Raw genomic sequence first — 12,455 nt, forward strand, 5'->3', positions numbered from 1 at the left:
AAACCAGTTCCAAATCCACAGACCTCATTCCCCTCCTGAGTGGAATGTAAGCTCTACGAAAAAGGGTTTTTTGTCTGTTCTGTTCACCATTGTATCCCAGATCCAAAGTAGGGCCAAGAACTTGACAGGTGCTCAATAAATATTTGTTGAATAAAAGAATGAATCCCCAAAGAGTCAGGAAATATTGCACCAATGCTATCTCAAAACTCTCTCTAAAGAGTATTTCTATTTTTTATATTTGATGACATCACTAGGACTTGCTTGCTTAGTCTGGTTCCAAGACTGGTTCCAAATTTTGTATACATACATGGTTTAGCAGCAAAAGAAGTAGGTATTAACTTGAAAACCTTGCAGTTAATGACTATATTAAAACAAAATAACAATAACTCACACCAGGCTTTAGTGAGGAACAGTGGAAAGAGCATTGAATTGGGGATCAGGAAACCAAACTTTTGGAGGAGACACTGCCACTAATTAGGTTACAATTTAACCTCTGCAGGCCTTAGTTTCTTTATCTGCAAAAGTGTTGGATAATTCTGATAATAATTATTTTATTCCTATTCTGAATGTAGTTGTCCTAGAAAAGAAAAAAGCATCTTCCTCTGGTCTTTTATGGTAAAAGTATATAGGAATATATTGAAAGGGATAGAAAAAACATTCCAAATTCAGACAGGATCAAGAGAAACAAAATTTAACGTTTGGACAAAGCTGCAAATGCAAACTTGAAAGTTCCCCATGAAAGTGGTATTTCATTTCAGGTAATTAGAGAATGCAGGTAGTGAAGAAGAGTAGAAAGAGCACCGAACTGTAATCAGGGGCCCAGGTTTCACCAGTAAACTCACTGTGGAACCACATGGAAGTCTCTTAATTAGTCTGAATCTCAGAGACCCGACCTGCATAATTAGGGGCTTGGTCCAGACCAGTGGTTCCCAAATGCTCATTGAGAAGTGCAAGAATCAGAGTCCTAGAACCCACCATCCAAGAGTCTGATTCAGTGGTCAAGGTGGGATTGAGGACATTTTATGTTTTAAATAAACAACTCATTCAGTATTGATGCAGGTGATTCACAAACCAGCAGTGGTTATTAGTCTGATGGACCCTTAGTGTCTCATTCAGAGTATATTTCATGACTTTGGGCAGTACTGTGCTTGAATTTCATGTGGTAAAGAACTAACTTCTCTAGTACCTCCTGCAGATGGTTACACAGTCTGTTTGAACAGTTCCAGGATTGGAGTACTCAACATCTCCCAGTCTACATGGGTCAGTTCTACCTGTTCAGTTCAACTTACATCAAAATCTGACTCAAAGAATACATCTAGGCTTTGTTTTCTGAAGAAACCACGAATCAGCCTGATTCTATTTTTATATAAAAGTCTTCAAAATGTTAGAAAGATACAATTTTTTCCCTTAGTTAAACACTTGACTTTCTTTAACTCTTCCTCACTCAGCAGAGTTTCTTGATCATACTGTCTCAAACACAATTGCAAAGTAATACTGAACTCATTTTATTTTGGCACTATCCTGTTTGAATATTTTATTGACTAGCAAATAAAAAAGATCTACAGAAACTAAGTTAGAAAACATGTACAATTTCTAAGTGTTACCATGAAACTTGATTAAATCCTTCAATAGAGTAGTTTTTACTCCACTTTTAATTTCAAAACACAGAAGTATTTTTTACTTTATCATTTTAAAAAATATTTTGAGTATAACAGGTATTTTCAAAGTACATTCATAGTTTTAATGCAATGCAAATATGCTTTGATTAAAATAATGCTAATAGTGTTAAGCTAATAACATTTGTATGAAGCTAGTGCTAATAGTCCCTTTTTAGATCTGAGAAAACTGAGGCTCACAAAGGCTACTTCTTGACTGAGAAGAAACTAACATTTATTGACTCTCCACTATATTTCCAAGCATAGCTTTAAGCACATTTACATGTTTTCTCCCTTTTGACAATTTTTAGTGTTATATCTATTTTACAGATAATGAAAATAAAGGCAAGAGTTACATAATATCAATGAAATTACCCAGTTATTAAAAGGCAAAGCCAGAATTTATGCTAAGGGTTTTTTCTTCTAAGCCATACGTGCTTCTCACTGTATCAAGATGCCTCCGAATATAAATTTCAACATAAGAAAATGTTAATGTTATTGGTATCTTTACCTAGTCTAAAATTTTCAAGTGAAAAACCATATATTAACACCCAAATACATAAACAATAAAAAAAATATGACCAATTCTCTCCCCCAAAATTAACAATCTGAAGCATCAATCTGGCTGCTGCAGAATCTATGGCTACTGAAAATTCAAACAGTACAAAAATTCCATTTTTTTGTTTTGTTTTGAATTTGCACTTCTACCTTGCAGTGGTGTTCTGGTTCAATTTCCCTTTATCCAAAATGGTGTATCATTTGTTCTCATTCAATTTACAAATTGAGTACAGAGTACTTTGTCAGAATAGATGGAGCTGGACCAAAACAATGCTGTATCACTGCCTTAGGAGCAATAGCAGAACAGTAAGGGGACAAGTTCTCTCATTTTGCTTGTTACGAAACAGAAAAATCATCATTAAATGCCCCCACAGCATATCTGCAGAAATCATGCCAGTTTAATTATTCCTCAACTATACCACATAGGTCAACTCATGACTCCCCCACTTTACTACGAAATTTTCTCTCTCTACAAGTTAGGCATTAAAGCATTGTAAGCCTTCAGGCAAGTGATTCATTGCTAGTTACTTTGGCACCAGCCCTGCAAATAAAGGGCAGTGCACAACAATGAGGCCCTGGGTGTGTCAGAGACAAACACCGTACTCAAAGGATTAAGGTCCTGATCTACCTGTCTAGTTGACCTTCTGTTGCAAGTAGATTTCTTTGCTACAGAATATTTATGGGAAAAATATATATAGTACTATACCTGCAGGGATAATTCTACATGCTATTCCTATTAACTAAGAACAAGTTTTCTTCACTGCATCCACTTCTCATGAAAAGCGATCGAATGGGCTCTTTTACAGAACAAAAGCTAGCCCAGTATTTTTTTGGTTTATTGAATCTCATTTATTCTAAGAAACAAGGGCTCCCCCCCCAACAATTAGCATTTCTGAAATTGGGATGCATCTAATAATCTAAAGTATCTCAGATTTGATGACAGACAGTATGTGGTAACATGTGGACATTTCATTAAGAAAAGCATGAGCTAGCTAAACAAGTAAACTTTGTACAAAGGACTCCCCAAAACACCCTCACTGCAAAACAATGCACAAATGCTCCCCACTATATATCAATATTTGCGGGAGTTCTCTTAAAATTGGGAAGAAATAGAAATGGCTAGCAAAGAATATTTTGGTACACTAAAACACTGGAAAAAATGGGCCCATACCACATACAAAATAAATCTCACTCTGATAATCTCACCTTCTGATAAGAAATAAAGCTTTTCATATAAGATAAACATTTTGGAGGCTATCTACAATGACAATAAAACTATTACTACTGGTGTAATTTTGGATCATGTTGGTACTTTCTTATAAAAATGATATGAAATCAGCTTCTGCACTACTCCAAGCACTGTTGCTCACACTATATGCTGTGCAAGCATGACAACACAAACTCACAGTCCCATCTCCTTGGCTTAATCAGAGATGATAATCTTTAAAGTATTTCTTTAAGACTGTATAAATGTCTGAGTTTTATTTTCACCTCTTATTGAGGGATAAATTTCTTTTTAAAAGGATGTGACAAAACTTAGAATTCTGAGGCACACATAGGAAAAATTTAATTAAAATTTAAAAAAGAAAATCATGAATCTCAGATAAAAGAACTGGGAAGGGAGGGAAGAACCCTTGGGGAAACGTAAGTTTAATCAACAAATGACTACGAAAATGAAAAACAAAAATTCTTTGTAATTGTAGTAGTTCATAACATTATAATAACAGTAAAATACAACTTTCATTCTTCTAACCCATAGATTCTCAACCTCAGCATTATTGACATTTTGGGCCAGATAACTCTTTGTTATGGAGGCTGTCCTTTACATTGTTTCTACCCACTAGATGCCGGCAGTGTCCTGCCTCCCACCCGCCTCAGTTGTAACAACCAAAAATGTTTCAACCAAGAGAAAATCTGCCTCCTGTTGAGAACCACTGCTCTAACCTTTCAGTTACCAACTGAAAAAATTTAAGATCATTCTAGCTTTTCAGAAATCATCTGAAGATTAGAAAACAATTTTTAAAATCCATTTAAAAGCAACATTGCTTCAAGTAAGTTTTCCAGCTACAGAAGAAAAAAACTGGGACATCTATTTAGTTTTTGCCCAGGTATTTAAAATATTAGGATCTACATAAATGGACATCTTAAAAATATGAAATATCAAATAAAGTCAAATAAAGTATCTTCTTTTTCAACCATTATTCCCTTATGCATTCATAAAACACCACCAATCAAGCAGTTAGATGTAAGGAAATATATTCACTTTACATTTTAGTACGGTGGCTAATATCAGAGCTACCTCACTTTACATAATTTATATTATTTACTATTTACAAAGAATAATTAAGCGAGTGTTTAATCCATGCTAAATACTTGATTTATATGTATTATCTCACTGGAAGAAGAGATAAATCAATTTAATATCACTATCATGAATTATAAAATTCATAATATTCAAGATTTGGTTGTAGCCAATCTTCCAAGTAAATTTTCAAAGAATTTAAATGCTAGTAAAATGCAATAATCAGAATTTGAGCACAAGAAGCCATACACAAGCATGGCACTGATGAAAAGAAGCTGCAGCAACTCTTGGAGGCTACTAGGGTAACTGTGATGGTAAATTACCACCAGTGACTAATCAGAAGAGTCTTACATTATTCCTAAATGCTTAACTTCCAGGCAATGCAGTTTAAAAAACAAGTACATTCAGCAACCCCAGAAACCCAAAGGTGAAGGAGAAAAGGAAGAAAGGACTTATTATCTAAAAAGCAATAAAAAATGCAAAAGCACACTTACACAAAATAAGCGTTGGATTCTCTTGATTAATACACTTAAAAATTAAAATGAGCTCCCTTATTTTTAACAGCATTTTTTATTGAGATACACTTCACATAACATAAAATTCACCATTTAAAATATACACTTCAGTGTTCCCAGCACACCCATCTTCCTGTGCAACCATCACCACTATCCAATTCCAGAACACTTCTTTCACCCCCAAAGAAATTTAAATTTAAATTTAACCTATTAGCAGGCAGTCCCAACCTCCCCTCCCACAATTGCCTAGCAATCACTAGCCTACTTTCTGTCTCTATGGATTTACCTGTTCTGGATATTTCATAAAAATATAATCATACAATACATGGCCTTTTGTATCTGGCTTCTTTCACTTAGTATAATGTTTTCAAGGTTCATCCATGGTGTAGCATGTAACAGTTCCTTTTCATGGTTGAACAATCCCTTATTTTTTGCAGCAATTAAATGAAGCATTTCAAGTACTGTGTTTAGACATGTCACCTGAAACATTTTCAGCCATTCCTGGAGGCCTGTAGGTGGCTGGACAGATGTAATTCGGCGTCGTTGTTGTCCTTGGCCATTGGCTGCTCTCAGGTCTCCAAAAGTTGTTGGTGTTGCTGAACATGGTACAAGCCCAGTGGTACTACAAAAAAAATACAAGAGGGAAAGCAAAGATAGATATTTATTAAGAATAATGAGCTCTAATTTAATAAGAATGATGATCTGGCATATTTCAAATATCAATCGAATTATTTTTATTTGCTTATTTCCAGAGACAAAACCTCTTCTGCTATTCTTAGAGTAAGTTTCCTCCCTCCTACATAACCACCTGTTATTATCCCAGCAATGCTAATTGCAACCAAACGACAGAATCTCTACGGCAAAACTACAAATTGTTGATACATACAAATAATGCTAAAATATTTCCTTAGAAGATACAGGTTCTACTTCTCTTATGACTGGTCTTCAGTGACATAATTAAATAAAAACTTAAATTTCCTTTATACAAAGGAGAGTGAGACTTATTAATGCTTTAAAAAATTCACATGTAGAAGAAGCATGTTAAATGTTTTGGACATTTCGCTAGTCACATTATTTCTTAAGTGTGTCCCAGGTGGCTTCTAAATTTTTATAATATCTGTCTATTTTTCTCCAATTTTCTATTGTTATTTATAAAGCTTAGTCTAGATAATATTTGACAGGAACAAGCCTTGATTAGAAATGTACTTACTCAAAACAGGTTAAGTATTGAGAACTTACTATATGCAAAATTAAATAAACATAAGATCACCTAAACACTTTTATCCAATAACTTAAACTTTCTGACAGTTAAAACAAACAAACCTGAAATTCAATTCTGCCACTATAAAATGAGGGAGTAAGTCTAGATGATCTATCTCTATAAATGTCCAACTCTCCTAAAATGACTACATAATAGGAGAAAAAGTATAGTTATAACTATGTTAATAATATATTAAACTTAACTTTCTAATTTCAGTATCTAACTAAATTATTTAAACTCAAGGTAAATACTGAACATCTCTATTTTAGAAATATTTGGGAAAAAAAGGAGCAGGAAGATTCATTGAACAAAATTACATTTATAAGATAATCTTCAATTTATTGAGCTATGATAATAAAGTGTTTTAAATCCAAAGAACATACAAATTATATCCTAATAGTTAAACATCAAGCTCTGATAAATTACTAATGAAACAACGCCCCCAATTCTTTTCTGTCCAGCGTATCTCATTATTTTGATAAAAAAATGTATCTCAGTCACCAGATTTTACAGAAAAATCTTCATATATACCACCTTTAAATCTTTTAACATTTTACATCTAAGACAATCTCTAACGTTCAACAATTAAATGTATTTTCTCTTTTATCAAATTTCAAAGGTATGCTCTATTTTCTTCTCTGAAATGAAACAGAATGTGATTATAACTTAAATTTTCTAATAAAAAATGATGGAAAATCATAGTTTCATCTTATTATTAGAAAATCAGTCAAAAAAAATTTCAAAACATCAAATATATACTGAAAAAGTCTCCAAAAAGACATGGAAATCAATATGCTGTTTGGTTTGCGTTAGGAAGATAATTTGTTAAAAGGCTAAAAATAAAATTTTCACCTTTTCGGGTGCTCTCTCAAGATAAAAAGTGAGCAACTAAAGACAAATTTCACTAAAATGTGTTCTATAGTAAAAATTCAGCATTTATTTATAAGCTGCCTTAAAAACAACTGAACAATTTAATACGTTTGTCCTGGTATCAGCCATATTAATAGAAAACCAATGTTATATGCCTGACATTTTCTATACATTAAAAAAAATAGCACATTTTTAACGTTAAACTCAACTTTCTTGATCAAGACTAGAAGGAAAAAGCAAAACTGAAGTGAATAGTTTCACTTGTCTCTCTATCACTCAACACCCTCTCGCGGAAGTGACTAAATAGCGAAACTGTCAAAAGGCAAAGGGTTAAAGTAACAGGGAGAGGGACAGTTAACATGGGAAAAAATCACACAAAAAGCATTTCCTGAATAACTAAAAGATAGCTTTATTTTTCTCTTCCGTATCATCTCTGCATTCTTTGTATATAAAACTATTCTAATTATTATGTTTCTAAATTTCATAAAAGAACATTTGCAAGAATATTTTCCACAACTGAATGAAATAAAAATATAAGCTGTTTCCCTGAAAAAAAGAGATGCAATCTCTTAATGGTCAATCACAAAAACTTAGGTCTGAGCAATGCTAATTTTACTGCATCTTATAGAATAAAAATAACTCTAAATCAAAATATGTACGGAAAAAAGAAATGTCACCATCACGAAGTTCTTATGGTTTCTATAGCTAACTTTCAATCAGTTATTCGAAGTGACAATTATGCAAAAAAGACAAGAAAAGCTCTTAAGATATTTTTGTCATTTAAATTTTAAAACCCCACATTCCAAACGACGTCCAAAGCCATTTTTAATTGGCTGGGTAATAGATATTATGCTTAAGTTAGCCTAATTAGCGTGAGAGTGGGAAAAGTTTTATACTGATGCAAAATCCAAAAATGATGGAATGGTGCGGGAAACAAGACTACACTTGTATTTAGTTGTTATGGAAACTATTCTACTGGTGCAGAAATGTATGTGTTAAAAACATAAGACCTACCAAGCAAATAAAAGAGGATTTCTAACACAGTAATGTCATAAAATAAGATTTAGTTAGTAATTGTAAGATTTATTTCACTGCTAATAAATGTATCTTCAATTTTGCATATATAAATATCTACTCGAGAACAGCTGTTGCTATAGTAACAAGATACATTTGCTCCTGTGCATATTTTAGGATTTACTTTTTAGAATTCCTTAAAAATTGTGATTTAAAAATTTTGTTGATAGGAGAACTTCTGCTTGTGTCTTACTTTAAAGTATTAGTAACAAAAGATAAAGCTACAGTGGTAGTCTTTCTTCTTATTTAAAATGATGTATTTCCCAATTTTCAGTGATCTCAAAATGTGTTCAACAGTCAACAGTACTAGAGACATTATAATTCTCTGAGAATAAACTGAAAGAAATGCTTTTAGAATCATCAACTCTTTAAAGAAACATGAGAATCAGAGGGAATCAATGATTACACTTCATATTACCTTGTATATTCTGAGACTTTGCATGGTTTCTTTCCCAAAGAAAAAGAGCGGACCTCAGAACCATGGTCCAATTTTCTTTTCATCTATAAGGTAAAACAAATAAGATATGTTTAAAAAAAAAAATCACCTGTCCACCTATCAAATCTTAATGTTAGCATTGGTAATATTGAAAAAGTTCTTAAATTTTCTTATGCCTAGAGTGTTAATTAGGCATAGTTAATTAATATAGAAAATATATGTTTCATAGTTTCTTCTATTAGTTCTACTTTGTTTTACTCTTTACAAGACTGGAAAGGTGAATTTTTACCCCTAATATTTTGTCCAGAAGAACAGTGCATGGTGATTTAAAAATTGATATCCATCATATTTATTCCTTGAGAGTAATATACTTTTCAAGTTTTCCAGTTTAAGAACCAACATACTGGAAAATGTCATGTTAATCCACACAGAAAGAACGATATTCAACATGCCTTCCTTAACTGATCTTCATTTTCCTTTAAAAACATATTTTAAGAAAGATAAAATAACAAAATTCAAAATTTCAAAATCAGAATGGCAGTAACAGTAACTGAATTTAAAACACATATAAAAGAGTAGCGGGAACAAGGTAAATAAAAAAAGTAATTATGATAAGGCATAAAGCAACAAATATGGGCAATGAGGACAGTAAAAAAGTAAATCTGTAATAAGAGAGAAATCTGGAGATGGTATAATAAAGGTGGAAAAAAAGCCATCAACTGATATTTACACAGACTTTAGCTTTACTGACAGATACTCACTCAGGACAAAATATCCTAACTTGAAAAGCAACAACTACAAAAAGATTTAAAACAGAATGAGTTATGCATCTTTGGAAGGTATATCCAACATCCATAGTTTTAAACTATTTCATTATGCTATATATGTGCAATACGTTAAATACATTCAGAATTGCATTTTGTCAACATCAATATTAAAATATTTATTTTTTATGTTTCACTATTGGTTAACTGAGGCCATCTAACTATACATATAAACTAGAAAATAAGATCTGATAAGATTCAACTTTTCCTATTTCAACAACCCCTCTCAGATTTGTGTCTGCTAATTAATTACTGTATTACTGAAAATCACGGGGAAAAATCCCAGTGTGACAGACAGCTATCCTCATTTTTATAATAAGGCGAAAATCCTTGCTTTGCAGCAGCCTTATTTTCTTACCTATTGCCTCACATGGGAATATCATAACACAGCATGCTACACTATAAATACTAAAGAGAACCAACAAGACTCAAAATCTGTTTGAATCATACTCTGGATAATATAGACTATGTTTTTATCATCATGAAGAAAGTCTTCCAAAATACAGGGATGATCCTACAATTAGGGGCTAGAGGTGAGGGGAGGACGAGCTCATCCACAATTTATACCTTAGTTCATGAATACCTACTGGAAAGAAATGGAATTGGTCTTATTTTACCCTTTAGAAGTTTCCGTACTCCTTACATTGTTTTAAAGTGATTCCTCCCAAAGACCATTATTTTCTTTCTTCAAATAATTTTAATAAAAAGCAAAAATAAATATAAAAACTTTAATACATAGGTAGCCACGTGCTGGCATGTATATAAATTATAGACATACATATATACATAAACGTAAATGTAACTATCAGGAAGGTCAATCAGTACAGATTACCTTAAAAATCTAGTTTTTTAAAAATAACTTCCACAGATTCTTATTTTCAAAATTATTATGAGAAACTTTGATAGTCATTCTAATTAAGTTTATAATACTGGCTTTCAGAACTTCCCTGCATATCTTGTAAATACATTGATGCAAATGTCATTTGCTACTAAAAGCAAACTTTATTTCCATCTTAGAAATCCTTCAATGAATAAAAACGCCTGAAGTACATATCAAGGGAACCATTGAGAAAGAATTTTTATCTTTAAAATATTTTACAATACAAAGTACTTTCTGAATGACTATAGAAGTCTTAAATATTATGTTGTTTACTGAAAATACTGACTTTAGGACCAAAAATTAATTCTGCAATTTTTTAAGGGGTGCAGAAAGTAAATATGATCTCCTTAAATGTAAATCCCAAATATTCTAGAGATTCTATACTTTAAAAGAGTCAACTAAAGAAAAAAAAAGGATATATATAAGGTATAGAAAAATTAAAGGCAAACGGTTCACTAAAAGCCAACTAAGGGTAGAGTATTTCCAGGTCAGCATTTGACGGAGACACATTTCTCAAGTCTGAATATATTTTTAGTGAAAAATTCTAAGATTAAAATACACATTTTATTTTAAATTTAAAGCTTTTACAGTTCACATTGTCTTTCCATTATTTGCTTACATTCATGATATAAAACAGAATACCAGACATCCAGCCACCCACCAAAATTAGAGGATACTGCAGCCATCTCTGATGATACAGATTTTCCTTCTCAGGCAGGCACACACACACAATCATACAACACAGGAAGAAAACAGATTACTTACTTTGTAAAAAATCATTTTCAGTGTGCCGTAGAAACCCATATTTTCTGTATTTTTCCCCTTCAGTGATTCTGTGCCCCCGTGTGTCCGGCTGCTTGGCAGTCTCTGACAATATAAACCTTTTTCAGGTAGGTATGTCACAGATTCTAATGTGGACATGCTCAGGCACGTCAGAAAAGGAAGATTAGGGAGCAGAACCGGCAACAAAACTCCACAGTAAAGGCAAATGCAGCTCAGTATCAAACCGCTTCTCGGGACACACATACATACATGCAGCTTGACTGAGGAGAACTCGAGGGAATAATGAGAGAGAATCGAGAAGATTATTGGAGGAGACTATGCCCTGTCAAAGCCTTGACTGAACAGATTCCTCCCTCAGCAGCAGAGGGATCAGATTACATCTTCCCTTGAACACAGAATGGTGCAGTCCAGGATTCAGCAATGCAGACTGCACATCAATTATATGGTGATCCGCTCCAGGGAACCCGTAAGCACACAACGCACTGAACAGAGGGAGGATATGGGCAGCAAATAAGACCGCCCCCACACAACAACCCCCTCTCCCCTCTCAAACTTTCAGGAGATTATTTTCGCATTTTGTAAAACCTGCATTTTTAAAGAGTTATAAATGGTAAGCATCATTTCCACAAATAAGTCCTTTCAGAAACATTTTGAAAATGGAATATATTTTCATACGGTCCTCCCAACAGAAGCAAAGCAGCCTATTTTCACTAACTGTTACCCTATTGCAGTCCTGGCACACACTGATCAGATTTTTCAAGTAGCTTGGATGGTACAAAATGGGCAATCCCAAAGGAAGAAATTAAATATTCTTCAGGGGGATTTACAATAAAGTAAACCAGTTTGGAGCATATAGCATTTGCAGAAATTATGTAATAAGTTATACTTCAACCTGTATATTTCTTATATAAAGATTTAGTGAAAATATTCCCTATGCTTTTCCATCCCATTCGTTTAAAACATAGTTTTTAAGAAAATTATCACACACTTCATCCATCCTTAGTAATCATGAGAATATCTTTTTAAGATTAACAAACTAGTACTAGGTATATAAAGTTTTGGCCAAAAGGTTCTATTTTTCCAAAGGGAGCAAAAACTGTGCTCATTGGAGAGTCTTACCCTTATTTGTTAATTTAATCTTGAATAAACAGGAGGCACTGGACTTCTACTTCCAAAATTATATTGACAATGTGTATTGCTCATCATTAATAAGGCATTTTACATAATAATAAAGGTACCAAAGTTAGCCTGAAGGCAACCTTTTTCTCAGAATGACTACTATACAAGTCTACATATT

At 32.9% G+C, this 12,455-nt stretch overlaps 1 protein-coding gene across 5 annotated transcripts in view; it reads right to left on the reverse strand.

The window, feature by feature from the left end:
* Window positions 1-12,455, reverse strand: part of FBXW7 (F-box and WD repeat domain containing 7) — a 232,263-nt gene that overhangs the window by 21,020 nt on the left and 198,788 nt on the right. For 4 of the 5 annotated variants that reach the window (XM_058550195.1, XM_058550194.1, XM_058550193.1 and 1 more), the window contains 2 exons: window positions 8,654-8,736; window positions 5,511-5,652 (listed from right to left, as the gene is read on the reverse strand). In XM_058550195.1, coding sequence (XP_058406178.1) covers window positions 5,511-5,652; window positions 8,654-8,736 — 225 coding nt within the window. Of the gene's footprint in view, window positions 1-5,510; window positions 5,653-8,653; window positions 8,737-11,140; window positions 11,487-12,455 lie in introns of those variants that run through there. The other variant, XM_058550196.1, reaches the window with a different exon arrangement.

The sequence above is a fragment of the Diceros bicornis genome, chromosome 11 (assembly GCF_020826845.1).
Source record: "Diceros bicornis minor isolate mBicDic1 chromosome 11, mDicBic1.mat.cur, whole genome shotgun sequence".
NCBI classification, from domain to species: Eukaryota; Metazoa; Chordata; class Mammalia; order Perissodactyla; family Rhinocerotidae; genus Diceros; species Diceros bicornis.